This window comes from Tenrec ecaudatus, chromosome 5, assembly GCF_050624435.1.
Source record: "Tenrec ecaudatus isolate mTenEca1 chromosome 5, mTenEca1.hap1, whole genome shotgun sequence".
Taxonomy (NCBI): Eukaryota; Metazoa; Chordata; class Mammalia; order Afrosoricida; family Tenrecidae; genus Tenrec; species Tenrec ecaudatus.
Window position 1 is genome coordinate 107,043,943 of NC_134534.1, and position 16,978 is coordinate 107,060,920.

General features: G+C 39.1%; 1 protein-coding gene across 1 annotated transcript in view; it reads right to left on the reverse strand.

Annotated features, from left to right (window-relative positions):
* SECISBP2 (SECIS binding protein 2) overlaps nucleotides 1-16,978 on the reverse strand; it is a 71,470-nt gene that overhangs the window by 44,093 nt on the left and 10,399 nt on the right. Inside the window, exons 3-5 of the mRNA XM_075549825.1 lie at nucleotides 14,290-14,539; nucleotides 13,947-14,052; nucleotides 12,497-12,726 (exon numbers count right to left, since the gene is read on the reverse strand). Of these exons, the coding sequence (XP_075405940.1) occupies nucleotides 12,497-12,726; nucleotides 13,947-14,052; nucleotides 14,290-14,539 (586 nt within the window). The remainder of the gene's footprint in view (nucleotides 1-12,496; nucleotides 12,727-13,946; nucleotides 14,053-14,289; nucleotides 14,540-16,978) is intronic.

The window sequence follows — 16,978 nt, forward strand, 5'->3', positions numbered from 1 at the left end:
AATATGTTCTTCTTTCTTGTCAACTGAGGTTTTTCTCTTTTACTTTGTTATTGTTTTGGATTTGTTTTGTTTGAGTATGTTTTTCTGTGTATGACATCTAGGATAGGTAAATCTAGAAGGACAGTAATTAGATGAATGGTTTTCTTAGGATCACAGGACAAGAGGTGGAGGGCAGGAGGGTGGAATGGGGAGCTAATAACATGAGTACAAGAAAGAAGTGTTCTAAAATTGATTGTGGTAATAACTGCCAGACCGATTGACTAGAAGAGATCCATATTTGTGCCCAATCCACAGAAAGGTGGTCCCAACAAATTGGAGAAATTATCAAATGATATAATGTCACATGCAATTAAAATTTTGTTGAAACTCATTCAAAAACGGTTATAGCAAGCAGCACATTGATAGAGAGCGGTCAGAATTCAAGCCAGATATGGAAGAGGCTATTTCACAAAGGATATCATTGCTGACTTCAGGTGGATCTTGGCTGAAAGCAGAGAAAACCAGATGTTTATACCAGAAAGATGTTTTATTGCCTATACAAAGGCATTCAAATGTGTGGTTCATAATAAACTATGGATAATTTTAGAATGGGAATTGCAGAACATTTCACTGTGTTCATAAGGAATCTGTACATGGACCAACAGGTAGTCATTCTAACAAAAGAATATTGCCTGACTTAACCTCAAGAAAGGTGTGATCCATCATTGTATCCTTTCACCAACCTTAGTCAATCTGTTGCTGCTCCTGTTAAGTGCAAACAGGTCAGTTCTGTTTCACAGAAACCCAATACACAACAGACCAAAATACCACCCAGGCCTGCGCCATCCTCACAATTGTTCCTACATTTGAGCCCATTGTTTCAATGACTGTGTCGATCCATCTTTCAGGAGGCTGGCCCTCCACATAATATCCTTCTCCAGGGGCTGGTTTTTCCATCCTTGCTTCTAACAAGCACTCTGACTGTACTCCTTTCAAGACAGATGTGTGTTCTTTTGGCAGTCCATGGTACAGTCAATATTCACGAATACCATGCATAATTTAAGTGCATCTTTTTCTTTGGTCTTCCTTATTCAATGTCCAACTTTCACAAGCATAGGAGGCTGTTGAAAATACCATGGCTGAGAATGACGACTGCAACGAATGTATAAGGGTGTTTGCTCAATTGATGTATATACGGATTGTGATAAGAGCTGTATGAGCCCCAATAAAAAGATTTATTAATTTAAAAAAAAAAAAGAAAATACCATGGCTTATGTCAGGCACACCTTTGTCCTCAGTCACATCTTTGCTTTTCAAAGTTTTAAAGAGGTCTTGTGCAACAGACATCATGTGACCTCTTGGAGGCTGTTTCCATGAGCTGTTTCCAATCCATGATTGTGGATCCAACCAAAATGCAATCCTTGAAAACTTTAATCTTTCTCCGTTTACCTTGTTACCTACTAGTCTAGTTGTGAGGATTCTGGTTGCCTTTACATCCGCGGTTCTCAACTGGTGGGTCACGACCCCTTTGGGGGTTAAACGATCCTTTCACAGGGGTCGCCTGATTCATAACAGTAGCAAAATAACAGTTATGAAGTAGCAACGAAAATAATTTTATCATTGGGGGCAGAGTCACCACAACATGAGGAACTGTATTAAACAGTTGTAGCATTAAGAAGGTTGAGAACCACTGCTTTACATTGAGGTTGCAGCCCTTACTGGTTTTCTTTCTTTTGTCTTTTCTGTATTCTTTCCTTTTAAGTCATCTAAACAATTCAATGCTTCAAATAAATGACAGGAATTATTTCTCAATGGGCAAGCAGGGTTGTGTCATCTACAAATTGCAGCTTGTTAACTAGCCTTCCTCCAGTCCTGATACCATATTCTTCTTCATACAATCCATCTTCTCTAATTATTTGTTCAGCATACAAATCGGTAAGCATAAGTATGGTAAGTGGACACAACCCTGACACACATCTTTCCTAATTTAAACCATGTGGCATTCCTTTGTTGTCTGCACAATTGCTTCTTAATCCATGTACAGGTTCTGCATGAGCACAATTAAGTGTTCTGGAACTTCTATTCTTTTCAAGACTTTCTTATAATTTGTCTTTGCAGTCAATGAAATAAAAATAACATCTTTCTAATATTCTGTATGCTGATCAAAGCATTTAAGAAGCTGGACTAAATTAAGAACTTAGTTTTTAACAGCCTGACATATGCATATCCTTGCTTCTTAAGAGTGAGGAGGGCTTTTAAGCACTTGATGATGAAGCCCAAAGGCTGCAGCCTTCAGTATAGATTAAAAATGTAAAGAAAACCAAAATCTTCACAGCTGGACCAATAGACATTATGATAAATGGAAAAAGATTGAAGTTGCCAAGGATTTCATCTGGCATGAATCCATAACCAATGTTCATGGAAGCAGCAATGAAGAAATCCAGTGACACATTGCACTGGGCAAATCTGCTGCACAAAACCTCTTCAAAATGTTGAAAAACAAAGATGTCACTTTGAGGACTAATGTGCATCTGACCCAAGTCATGATATTGTCAATCAGCTCTTATGTATGTGGAAGTTGGACAATGAATGAGGAAGAATGAAGAATGTATGTTTGAATTATGGTGTTGATGAAGAATAGTAAAACTATCATGGACTTACAGAAGAAAAAACTTATCTGTCTTAAAATAAGTACAGCCAGAATTCTTAGAAGCAACGATGTCGAGATTCAGTTGGGCATGTTATCAGGAGACCAGTCCCAAGATGGATAGTATGCTTGGGAGGTCACTGCAAAGACGACGACTTTTAACAAGATGGAATGAAACAGTAGCTACATGAATGAGCTCAACAGAACAATTGGAAGGATGGCACAAGACCAGGCAGAGTTTCATTCTGTTGTAGAGTGACTATAAGTCACAGCACATTGGGTGGCATTAACAACCTCAAGGTCTATCTAATGTGGCCCTGATTAGCATGGTCATTAGTAGTAATCAGGAATATAGTTCTTCTAGTCACAAGTAAATGAGGCCCTAATTCATGTAAACAGCTATTTCCATACACTAAGTTTCTTCCTTGAGTATTTGGTTTCCTTCACACTCTATTTTCTCTCCAGATGAGTCTAGAAAAATAGCTTGAGGGTAACTATGAGTTGAAAATGATTTGATGACAGTGAATAAGATGGTCACTCTAAGCTTTTAAAACCTGTCTTGAAACTAATTATAATAGCAATGGTACAATACTGCTTGATGTGACTCAACTATGGAATGGTATGATAATTTGTAATAGTTCGCAATAAAATGGTTGGAGAAGGGGGGGGGGACTTTTATAACCCAGACACTACTTTCTAAGCCAGAATGTATTACACATAACTGTATGAACATATCTGACCAGCTGACCAAGATGTGAAAAGACTATGGTCCTAATCCTTCAAATCACGAAATCCAATCATTAATAGGTTTAGGTTATGTTCTAAAAGTTATGTCCTAACTGTGGCTCCTTTGTGTTTTGAAGGATGTTACTGATTGCTGCTAGGTGGCACGGGGTCCACTTGGACCCACAGCAATTCTGTGGACAACAGAACAAACCACCCAATCCTGCACCATCCTCACACATGCTGGTATACTTGAGCCCATTATGGCAGGTACTCTATCAATCCATTTCTTTGGGATTTTTCACTGACCTTCTAATTTTTTTTGTTTTAAATAATTTTATTGGGGGCTCTTACAACACTCCATACATCAGTTATATCAATCATATTTGTACGCATGTTGCCATCATTTTCTAAACATTTACTTTCTATCTGAGCCTTCGTATCAGCTCTTTTCTCTCTCCCTTCTCCCCTCCTAACCCCTTGATAAATTATAGATTATTATTTTCGTATCTTACACCAACAGCTGTCCCCTTTCACCCATGTTTCTGTTGTTCAACCCCAGGGGTGGGGATATGTGTCCATCATTGTGATCAGTTCCCCCACCTTCCTCCTACCCTCCTGGTATTGCTACTACCATTTCTGTTCCTGACTGGTTTATCTGACCTGGATTCCATGTGTATGGTTATCTGTACCATTGTATCTGCTTCAGTTTAACCAGAACTGGGGTCATGATGGAGGGAGACAGGGGGCTGAGTAAGCCTCAAAGAGCCAGAGGAATATTGTGTGTTTCACTGGTGCTATACCCTGGTTGACTCATCCCTTCCTTGTGGCCCGTCTGTGAGGGGATGTCCTATTGTCTACAGATAGGTTTTGGGTCTCTGCTCTGACCATCCCGTTCTCAACAATGTTTTGTTTTGGGTCTCTACCTTCTAATTTACTAAGCATGACATCCTTTTCCAAGAACTGGTCTCTCCTGATAATGTGTCCAAAGTACATGAGCCATATCTCACCATCCTCACTTCTAAGGAACATTCAGGCTGTAATTCTTCCAAGACAGATTTGCTTGTTTCTCCTGGCAATCCATGATAATTTCAACATTCCTCACCAACACCATAATTTATAGACCTAAATTCTTCAGTCTTCCTTATTCATTGTCCAACTTTCACACGAGGTGATTGAAACACTGTCTTATGTCAGCATGCTTTAGTCCTCAAAATGGTATCTTTGCTCTTTAACACTTTAAAGAGGTTTTGTGCAGCAAATTTGCCCAATGCAATACATAATTTGATTTCTTAACCGTTTCCATGGGTACTCCTTGTGTATTCAAGTAAAACAAAGGCCTTCGCAAATTCAATGTCTTCTCAAGTTATCATGTTATCGGTCCAGTTGTGAAGATTTCTGGTTTCTTTATGTGGAGGTAAAATTCATACTGAAAGCTACAGTTTGGTTGGGTTTATCTTTCTTTATTAGTAAGTGCTTCAAGTTGTCATTGCTTGTAGAAGCAAAGTTGTGTCACATACATATTGCAAATTGTTAATAAGCATTTGTCTAATCCCATTACCATTTTCATGTACATATAGTCCAGATGCTCAAATGATCTGCTCAATATGCAGGTTGAATAATTACAGTAAAAGGACACAACCCTAGCATACACCTTTTCTGATTTTAACATTCAGCATCCCTCTAAAAAGTACTTAATGGCAGTACAGCACTTCCTCTGACTTCACCAAAGGGAAGGAGAATCAAACCGTATCAGCCCTGATTCCTATGAAACAGGCCAGAATGCTTCCACTCTCTAACCTTTGTTACCAATTCTATCATCAGTCTCTCCACAGCACTCTCCACATCTAAGCTGGGTTTGAAAATTCACTGCAACGATCACAAAGAATTCACAGATAGTAATATTCATGATTATGGGGCTTATTACAATTAAGTTACAATTAGGATCAGAAATGTTCAGGACACAGTTCTTGGATCAAAACTGCCTCTTCTCTGTTGTGTCCACAATCATCTCTTTGGACCTCAGCCACTTGACCTTGCCTATACCCTCTATGAGCAATATTACAAAACTCTTTTGCATTGCTATTAACTGTTCAAAGGGCACTCCACTCTGCAGTTTCAGCCCAAAGGCACTTTGCACTAGTTTTATGGATAAGCAAACCTAGCTCCCCTAATTAAGTGCATGGAGGCACCCTAATTCCCTACTGAGCATCCTGCCTAACAGCATTCAGCTTTATTCCCTTTGTAGGCTGGGAAGTCCAACATTCTATCTCTTGGTTCTGTGCTGCCACTCCTGGGTTTGGTATTACAGATTTCTGTCCTTGAATTGAGAAGGTTCAGTGTGCAGGGATCTTGGAGTGCAAAAGGCACACTTGACTCCCGGCTCTTCTTTCTTTCTTCATGGCTGTGAGATTTCCACTGTCTGATTCTGAGAGCACATTTCTTCGGATGGCAAAATTGACCAATCCCAAGTTTGTACACCCGAGGGAGTAAAAAGGACAGACTCTGGGGCCAAAGCATGGTACCCCATTGGACCTGACTGAAGGACACGCCTAGAGATAAAAAATAAGACCTTGATCTATTTACAGGTTTTTCTTTCTCTAAAAAATTTTTCTTTTAATTAATTTATTCTTCTATGGGTAATTGGTATCCCTTTTTATTGCCATAGCTGTGTTCTCACTCATTGGCCTGGTAGGGATTCAGCAAGGGCAATGTAACCTAGAGAAATTACTGAAACCCAAATAAAGGCTGAACATCAAAATGGGACAAGAAGTAAAAGGAAATAGAGGAAAGAACTAGGTGACAAAGGGTATTTATAGAGGTCCAAAGACTGGAATGTACATATGTAAATATATTTATATGAATGTAGGGAAACAGATCTATGTGCACATATTTATAGGTTTAGTACTAAGACAGCAGATGGACATTGGGCCTCCACTCAAGCACTTACTCAATGCAAGAACACTTTTTCCTATTAAATTGGCATTCCAGGACGCACACCTTCTAGACACGATTGCTGAAGAAAAATGTGTGCATACACAAATGTGGTGAAGAAAGCTAATGGTCCCCAGCTATCCAAAGATACAGCGTCTGGGGTCTTAAAGGCTTGAAGATAAACAAGCAGCCATGTAGCTGAGAAGCATCCAAGCCCACATGGAAGAAGCACACCAGCCTGTCTGACCACAAGGTGCAGAAGAGACCAGTCATCAGACATCAAAGAACTAAAAATCGTATTAATGGGTGCCCAATGGGTGCCTACCTCCCTGATATGATCAATGAAGACAAACATGTGCATAAGCAAATGTGGTGAAGAAAGCTGATGGTGGCCAGCTATCAAAAGATACAGCGTCTGGGGTCTTTAAAAGGCTTGAAGATAAACAAGTGGCCATCCAGCTCAGAAGCAACAAAGCCCACATGGAAGAAACCCACCAGCCTGTGTGACCACAAGCTGTTGAAGGGATCATGTATCAAGCATGAAGGAACAAAAAATCATATCATCGAAAATGTGGGTGAGTGCAGAGTGGAGACTCAAAGCCCATTGGTAGCCAACCGGACACCCCTTACTAAAGGGTTGTGGGGAGGAGATGAACCAGTCAGAGTGCAGGGTAGCAACGTTGAAATATATAACATTCCTCTAATTCTTAAATGCTTCCTGCCCCCCACTATCATGATCCCAATTCTACCTTACAAATCTGGCTAGACCAGAGGATGTACATAGGAATAGATAGCAACTGGAAATACAGGGAATCCAGGACAGATGACTCCTTCAGGACTAGTGGTGAGAGTGGCGATGCCTGGAGGGTGGAGAGAATGTGGGGTAGAAAGGGGGAACTGATTACAAGAATCTATGTATAGCCTCCTCCCTGAGGGAGGGACAGCAGAGAAGAAGGCAGGGGAAGACATCGGACAGTGTAATATATGGCAAAATAATAATAACTTATGAATGATGAAGGGTTCATGAGGTAGGGGGGAGTGGGGAGGAAGGGGGAAATGAGCAGCAGATATTAAGGGCTCAAGTAGAAGGCAAATGTTTTGAGAATGATGATGGCAACAAATGTACATATGCTAGTGACACAATGGATTGTGCTAAGAAGTTTGAGCCTCCAATAAAATGATAAAAAACATCATAATTAACCCTGTTAGTCACACACAGCTGAATCATATAATCCTATCACGATCTTTCCCTTAGTTTCTCTTACTCAAGCAAATGAGGAAGAGAAGGTATACACCCAATCTACACATGCCCCACCAAGTTGTGTGGTGGGAATTACAAAGTCTATAACTAGAGGAGTTATATTAAGTAATTCACTATACCACAGTCCCCTTGTTTTGTTCCAAGTGCTGACTCGGCTTATTTGCAGGTTCCCCCTGAGCACACTTTTAAGAGTTCTGGAATTCCCATTCTTTGCAATGTTATCTATTATGATCCACACAATGAAAAGCCTTTGAAGGGTCAAGAAAATACAAGTAAAGACCTTTCTGGTATTCTTTGCTTTCCAAGATCTGAGTCAGCAATATTTATTCTTCATTCCACATCTTCTAAATCTGATTGGAAATTGTGGAGCTTCCTGTCAGTGGAATGCCACAACCGTTTTAATTACCTGTGAAAAAATGTTTCACTCGTGTTTGATATTTATTTGTTCTATAATATCCACTTCCTATGTGTGTCAGCACTCTTGGAATGAACACAATATGAATCTCAGTTTACATACCATCCATTAAAGTCAATAAAGAAAAAACAAATCAACCAACTTCTTCCGTCTGAAATTGACCAAACATGCAATTAAGATGCATTGATAAGTACTGGTGATTGGAATTTTAAATTTGAAACAAACCCAAATTAAAGTCGAACATGATAGTGGAACAGGATGAAATTAAAAGGAAACATAGGAAAGTACTAGGAGGCAAAGGACATTTATAGCAGTCTAAATGTAGGCATGCACATATGTGAATATATTTAAACATGATAGGGAAATAGGTCTATTTACATATATGTATATAAGTATTAAGGAAACAGACGGAAATTGGAACTCTACTCAAATACTCCCTCAATGCAAGAAAACTTTGTTGTAATAACCTAGCATTCTGTGATGCTCACCTTCCCTGACATGATTGCTGAAGACAAAATGGTTGCACAAGCAAATATGGTGAAGAAAGCTGACGGTGCCGGGCTATCAAAAGATATAGTGCCTGGGGTCTTAAAGGCTTGAAGATAAATTAAGCATCCATTTAGCTAAGAAGCAACAAAGCCCACATAGAAGCACACCAGCCTGTGTATGTCGATGGGATCAGGTATCAAGCATCAAAGACCCAGAACAAAAAATCATATCAATGGGAATGATGGGGAGGGCAGAGTGGAGACCCAAAGCCTATCTATAGACAATTGGACATCCCATTGCAGAAGGATCACAAGGAAGAGAAGAGCCAGTCAGGGGGCATTGTAGAACCGACAAAACACAACTTTCCTCTTATTCTTTCTTTTTTTTTTTTTTTGGAATTCAGAAAACTTTTATTGATGTGTTTTATCATGCCTCCCAAAAGTTTTATTTCAACAATCAAATTCCATTTGAAAGAGAGGCAACATTTAAGGTTGATATTGCAGCCTGCTGCTTCTGGAGGGACTCCCTGGTTAGGAACTAGTATGCACACTCTAAAACTATGCGATCACAGAACTGCATTCTGGGAAATACCTCCAACAGGTCCCTTGTAGGATGCTATTTGTGCCTTTAGTCGGTGTAGTTCAGAAACATCGATAACTACAACAGCGATAACAATTCCATACTAAAACTTCTTGGCACATCCTAAGACTTCTTGGCTTTGAAACTAGTGACCCTCCAGAATCTATCACCACTTGGCCTACACCTAACAACATGTCCAGGTAAATACAAATATTTACATCACTATTTAGCTATTAAATCACCGAGAACAAGTAAATGTGGTGAAGAAAGCTGATGGTGCCCGGCTATCAAAAGAGATAGTGACTGGGGTCTTAAAGGCTTGAAGATAAACAAGCGGCCATCTAGCTCAGAAGCAACAAAGTCCACATGGAAGAACACACCAGCCTGTGTGATCGAGTGGTCCCGAAGGGATCAGTTACCAGGCATCAAAGAACAAAAAATCATATCATTGACTGCACACCTCCATGATAGGATTGCTGAAGACAAATGGGTGCATAAGCAAATGTGGTGAAGAAAGCTGATGGTGCCCGGCTATCAAAAGAGACAGTGTCTGGGGTCTTAAAGGCTTGAAGGTGAACAAGTGGCCATCTAGCTCAGAAGCAAAAAAGCCCACATGGAAGAAGCACACCGGCCAGTGCGATCACGAGGTGCCAAGGGACCAGGTATAAGGCATCATGCAAAAAAAAAAAAAAAGATATAAGTGTGTGTATGTATGTGTATATGTATATATGTACATGTATATATGTATATATATACCATATTAAATGAAGGGGGAAGTGCAGAGTGGAGACCCAAGGCCCAAGTGTCGGCCAATGGAGATCCCCTCATAGAGGGGTTTAGGAGAGGAGATGGGTTAATTAGGGTGCGAGGTAGTACCGATGAAGAACACAGCTTTCCCCCAGATCCTGGATGCTTCCTCCCCGCAACTACCATGATCCGAATTCTACCTTGCAGGGCTGGATAGGATAGAGGCTGTACACTGGTACATATGAGGGCTGGAGGTACAGGGAATCCAGGGTGGATGATACCTTCAGGACCAAGGGTGTGAGGGACGATGCTGGGAGAGTGGAGGGTGAGTGGGTTGGAAAGGGGGAACTGATTACAAGGATCCACATGTGACCTCTTCCCTGGGAGAGGGACAGCAGAGAAGGGGGGCAAGGGAGACTCCGGATAGGGCAAGATATGACAAGATAACGATGTATAAATTACCAAGGGCACATGAGGGAGGGTGGAAAGGGGAGGGAGGGGAAAAAAAAAAAAGAGGACCTGATGCAAGGGGCTTAAGTGGAGAGCAAATGCCTTGAGAATGATTGGGGCAGGGAATGTATGGATGTGCTTTATACAATTGATGTATGTATATGTATGGATTGTGATAAGAGTTGTATGAGTCCCAAATAAAATGTAAAAAAGGAAAAGAGGAGAAAAAAATGATTAGGGCAAAGACTGTACAGATGTGCTTTATACAAATGATGTATGTATATGTATGAACTGTGCTAAGAATTGTATGAGCCCCAATAAATTGTTAAAAAAAAATCACCGAGAATCATGACCTAGACAAGGTGATACAAAACCATTTGTTAATGCCAAATACATATTGTTAATGAACAAAACAGCAAACTTCCCACTATTGTCCCAAATACAAATTTTTGGTAAGGACAATTGATAAATAAGGAGGGGGTATACTAATAAAGATAGGTAAAAATTGTATTGCTACTAGGGTTCCAGTTCACACATGCAAAAATTATTACAAACAAAAAGTACATGCCTCTGATTAGTGGGTGGCTGCAGACAAGTTCTCTCAATAATATAATTGTCTTTAAGTTTCTTTACGGTGCCTTAAAAAAAAGATACTGTTTGTCCCATGATAAAAAACAATTTTGAGGTAAGAGTTAATATCATACTTATAACACAATTCAAGTGGCTATCTTTCCAAATCCTTGAAGTTTGCAACAAGTTTATGGGAATGCTACTATATAAAACTAGAATTTTTAGATGGATAAAGTTTTAAGGTTGGTTGGGATGATCTCAAAGATAACCCAAGACAAGGAAGACTGTCAACCTCAAATTAGGAAAAAACTGCCTAACATCCAAAACTTGGTTATGACTGTAGAATCACCATTAATGTAATAGCTACGGAAATTAAGATCACACATGTTTTGCATTTTCAATTTTAAATGAACATCTTGGTTACAGCTAGATTTCAGCTCAAAAGGTGCTACAAGTATTAAGATAGCTATCTCCTTTAGTCTTGTGAGATCAAAGCTAATGAAGGTGACTTTACAAATCATAACCAGACATTAGTCTTGTCTCTATCAATACAATCCACACAGTGAGGTCAAATCCAAACAGTGGTTTCCAAGGGGATCTACTAGGCCAGCAAAATTCAAGGCTAAAAGGTCAACTCTAATGGTTATAGCTATTTTGGAGAGAGGTTTATAAAGGGGTAATCTTGATAGTTTTTTCTTCATAGAAGAGAACATAATCATCGGGGCATGAGGAAATTTTTAGAAAAATGAAAACTGTACTGGTGAGAAAGGGTCAGGAAAATAGCACTGGAAATTTTTTCCCTCATCACGACAATGCACCTGCTCATTCTTTCAGGGTAGTGAGGGCTGTCTTATGAGAATTTTCTAGGGAAACCTTACCCTATCCACCCTATGGCCCTGTTCTTAAACCTTTAGACTTCTTTTTGTTCCCAAAATTAAAAGAATATTTCAAACACAATTTTAGTCCCTTTGAGATGTGTAAAGTGTTGTTTTGACATGATGTAAATTGAAGAGCACAACATTCTTTAGGGATGGTTTAGAAAGACAAAAACACTGCTCCCAGAAGTATACAGACCTAGATGGAGACTTCACATTTTTACATATTTATTAAAGTTTCTATAATTTTGTAGTAAAACTTTGTGACTTATCCTCACATAATCAAGAAGGGTTTCTTCTGGAAAGAAAATTTAAAAACAACAAAAGACAAAAATTTAATTTAAAAAGTAAGAAAATCAGTATGGTAAATTGTATATAAACCTAATGTATCTGACATCATGTTTAAATATCAGCACTCCTACATAATATGTCATCCTTTTACCCATCCACTTATTTTACCCATCCTCATACAGTTGTCTGTGCCAGTTCTTTGTGTTGCTCAAGAGTTGGAAGTATCCACTGACTCCAGAGTGATTTGAGTCTCCTTACCACTTGATGAAGACGTGGAGTTCTACAACTGTGCAGCAGCTAACCCACATAATCCAAGGCCAATACCAGGTATAAAGACAGTCAATTCTCTGCCCAAAAGAAACTGACTGCTATGCATAAGTCAGCCTCACATTTCATAGCAATTTAACAAGATAATGACTTCTTATAATGATATAAAGGTCAATGTATACGAGATACCACATTTAGGTTGAACTGACGCATATATCATAAGTCATTATCCTTGAAGAAAGAGAAGATAAACAGAGAAAAAAACTGACCTCTGATAACACTGCGAGCGGTTTTACTTCTCTCAAGAGAGAGATGTTGGTTGTAGCAGAGCGCAAAGGACCCCATTTGGGTTGTTTTGGCATCTCTAATACACCATTGTTCTCTGGACCTTGAAGTTCAGGAAAATCCACCCTGGTAAATTCAAACTCAAGTTTGGAGGTAGAACCATTCTTTTCTATTATTCTGGATTTCCTGTCAGTTCGTTTATTATGATAGACATCTGTAATTGTAAAATGTACAGTAGGTATCAAGAATTAAACTTCACTTGTTGGCCTACCTTCAAATTTTAGTAAGAATGTATCTTGCTATTTATGCAATAAGTTAATCTAATATCAATTGTGGCTAGAGTTGTTACCTTTCTGTGTAACACTGCAAAACATGAATGACCAAAAGGATCAACTGCTGTGGTAGGGCCCCCATGCAGAAAACCCAAACACAGTACAAACCTGAGGAGAATATTTGCCTCATGCTTGTGAGGCAGCTGGGCATTGTAATTACAGATATTTTAAAGTGCAGCAAAGTTAAAGGGACCCTAATAGATTTAAGTGAAAGTATTTTGTCAATGAAACAAAATGAAGGAAAGCAAATAAAATTAAGCATAGAATCCTTTCCCCTATACTTTTCCCTACAACTACAAATGAATGACATTGTGGGTTACCAGCACCATAATCCTTCGTATTTATTTTCAAGTCAATTATTATAATTAACGAACAAGCTTTCTTTTCACATCTCCATGTACTAGGTGGTTTATGAGACATCAATAGGAAAAATTTATATTACAAGTAACATAATCATATGTACATAACGGGATAGACCATTTAAATACATTATAACAAAGGTTTTAAGTTATTAAACAAATAGGTGATATCTGTGATCAAACTACATTAGTAGATAACTTACAGAGAGGAAAAAAAAAAGACCATGTTGAATAACTTTGAGCCACAGACTAGAATAGATTTCAAGCCTAGCGCCAACATGACTTCTGGCATGAATAAAAAGTGTCTTCCAAGTAACTATAATATTTGGTATTTAAACAACAATCAAATTCTACCTTCTCTTATAAGTGCCCCAATAGTTTACCCGAGAAGTTATTTACTGAATGAACACAATGAAGCACAATTCAAAGGATATGTGCGCGTATCTATTTTAATGATATGATTTGAAGTTATATTACAAGTGATCATCTACTTGGAATATAAAGTTAAACAAGCTCTTCATGAAGTACACCTTAGGAGCACATCACAGAGCCTACGATACACCAGAAGATAAGAAACCCAGAATGGTACAGGAGTTCCGGCTGAGGATCTCATATCTACAGGCCGCCAATCTCACTTCTAGGAGAAGCCACCATGAACAAGTCTATAGAGATGGCCTCCCCAAGAAACTGTAAGTTGTCTGCCTTAAAAGGCTGAAATTAATAGTAACGTTCACTATTTTTACCTGATTTAAAGCTATTTTCTGCATGAATGTGTATATGATGGGAGCCTTTAGCTGATTTTATACCAGCTCTTCTACTGTCAAACTTTGGTTCATCATATGTCTTTTTCTGCAGGAAAGAAAGATTTAAAATAACATGAAAAAAATGTTTAAATACTATTTTTTAAAAATCTTAAATTGCAAACTTACAAGTATTCACAATGCAACGTTTTTAAAAGTTAGATCAATTCTTTAAAATCCACAAAAAATGAGATGTTTAAATATCATACATGAATTTGTCAACTCTTACAATGTAAACACTAAAACAACCAATCATAGACACATCAAAACCAGCGCTGGTACTCACCTTAAGCAGGCCTTTCATTTCTTGAGGGAGAGGACATGAGCGCTCACTTTGGGGCTTAGCAGCTTGTAAATCTTGGTAACACCTGGGTTGATTGTAGTCATACTGGGAGGCAGGCACTGAACAAACATTTTGTGTAGATTCAAGGGTATAAGGAGAATAGGTATATGGATCAATAGTTATATCAGAAGATAAATATTGAGGTGGAAAAGTTGAAGCTCCAAAGGCCATCTCTTCCGTATATATTTTCTGCCTAAATAAAAAGTATAAATTTCAGCTGTAAATTTCAAACCTAAACTAACTGGTTTAATATTGTATTTAAAAAACTAATTTAATTTCTGAAGTATTTTTGGCATCATTCATCCTAGCAATGGAATGTCCGTTATGACAAACATTTGAACATTTCTTTCTAAACATGCAAAGGAAGATGCTGGGTTACATGTATATTTTTCATGATTAGTTGGGAACCTCATGGAGAGGATTGCATAATAATGAATAGCAATGCAGTCAAAGAATGCTTCAACAACCTTTGACTCTCATGTTAAATACTTAGGAAAGCCTCTCAATTGACCTGGATGCAATGGTTTGTGGAACAGACAACTCAATCCAGGCCCCACCCAAAAACCTGCAAAGCCTGTCTCCACAAGCCTCCAGATGTCTGCAGTTAATTCTAATCCATGCTCTCTGCTCCAAGCCCACCATATCCAATGCTCTGATGTCAGGGTCAGGCAAAAGGGGTGTCAAGGAACACAGCATGCTGAAACCCACATATATTTTTGGAAAGATGGACACAATCTTTGAAAAATTGCTGGCCTCAATTTATTCAAATCACTAGACCAAAGGAAAATAAAATTTAACATTAGGGGATTGTTTGTAGTACATACTGTTAAGAGGTTTCAATCATTTCCCAATTCAAGTTGACATAAGGACTAATGTCCATCAGCAGAGTTAAAATTGCTACAAAACACAATCTTTTTGTTCTTCTAAGTTAAGAAGAAAACCTCAAATAAGCACCAACAGATGCTTCTGTGAATTTTCGGAGTTGAAATTTTTCTTGCGACAAAACAATGAAATATCAAAGTGTACTAGTATTAAAAAAAGCAAGAATGAAATGTTCTCATGTCCCCCCCACCAGTGCCACCCCACCCCAACCAGCCACGCTGGAGAGAGACAGTGCTCGGTGGTCAGAGTTGCTGTGATGATACAAGAAAGAGCATCAGCAAGAGCCAGCCCGGCACAGAGCATTTTATTAACTGCCCAGGTGCTCTGGCTTTGGATTAAAATCTCAGTTTACAACAGACAGTTCCACTAACTGGAGTCTTCAGTTAGCAGGATGTGCTGCCCCTGGATGGTACTCAGGCCAGGGCTGGCTGGCTGCCTCTCAGGAGCCAGAGGGGCCAGCCAGATTTCATTGCATTATAATACTGATAGCTGTAAACACTTAAATGCATTGAAAGGAACATCTATCTTCCTTTGAAAACAAACCCTCCCACCCTCCCCTCTCCAATGGCTAAGGTGAGAACACAGCTTCATCCTCCCCTGCCTCAAAGACTCCCCACAGCACTCCCACTTCAGGAGGACGATATGGAAAGGTAATTCAGAAAACAACCCCAAGAAAAGATGGGTGAGGACCACCCATACGAGTGACCAGACTGGTGGGTACTGATGTCATAAAGAGCCTGAAGTGGTGGAACGGTCACTTTAAGGAGACAGGGCGTGGTGAATGGTATGGGAAGCACCAGCAGACAGACAGGGCGTGGCTGATGAGGACAGGGATGTGCTCAAGCCGGGGAGGCACTTCCTCAGGGTTTTAAGAAAAACAGTGTCTACTACTAAATGCTTCCTGTGTCCCTTTTCTATCTGAAAAAAAAAAAAAGGCAAGAATACTGTAATCTACTTAAGAATCCTCCTATATGTCCTTCACACTATTAGACTGTCAAAAGACAGTGTGGTAGTTACATAATTTCATGTCAACTTGAAGATATGTAAAAGTATACAGGTGTGAAGAGCAAATATTTTGAGAATGATGAGGGTAACGAATGTACAAACGTGCTTTATACAATTGATGTATATATGGATTGTAATAAGAGTTGTATGAACCCCCAATAAAATTTTTTTTAAAGTGTAGGGGTGGTATTCAATTTGTCAATAAGGTCATAGTCTGATGATGCCTCCCTAAGGTAGGCCCTGGGAACACCTACCTCTCTCCCAGCACCCACCTCCAACGTTACCACTGCCACTGGATCCACACAACCTTGCACCCACAACCAGTGATATTCCTGCATTTTGCATCATTGTAGACTGTCACTGCTACAGAGACTTATAGACAGTACCAGACATAAGGACTTGAGTTGGACTGACTGGGATGTTTTCTTGGTATATGATTACCATTGATATAAATGTCTTTCTTACACATAATGAGGGTCACTGGGTTTGTTTCTCTAGTTCTCTAGGCTTAACACAGCCATACAAGGAACAAACTATCAGAAATTATACTTTTAATCTTCTGCAAGTGAGAGGCTACAGTGAACAAAGATAAGCAGCCTCTATCCAAACTCCAAATTCAATGTTAGAATCAGTTCCAACTATAGGTTTCCCAAACTGTAACATTTTACAGGAATAGAAAGCCTCATCTTCAGCTCTTGGAGTGGCTGGTAGTTTAAAACTGCTTTACTTGCTTTTAGCAGCCCAA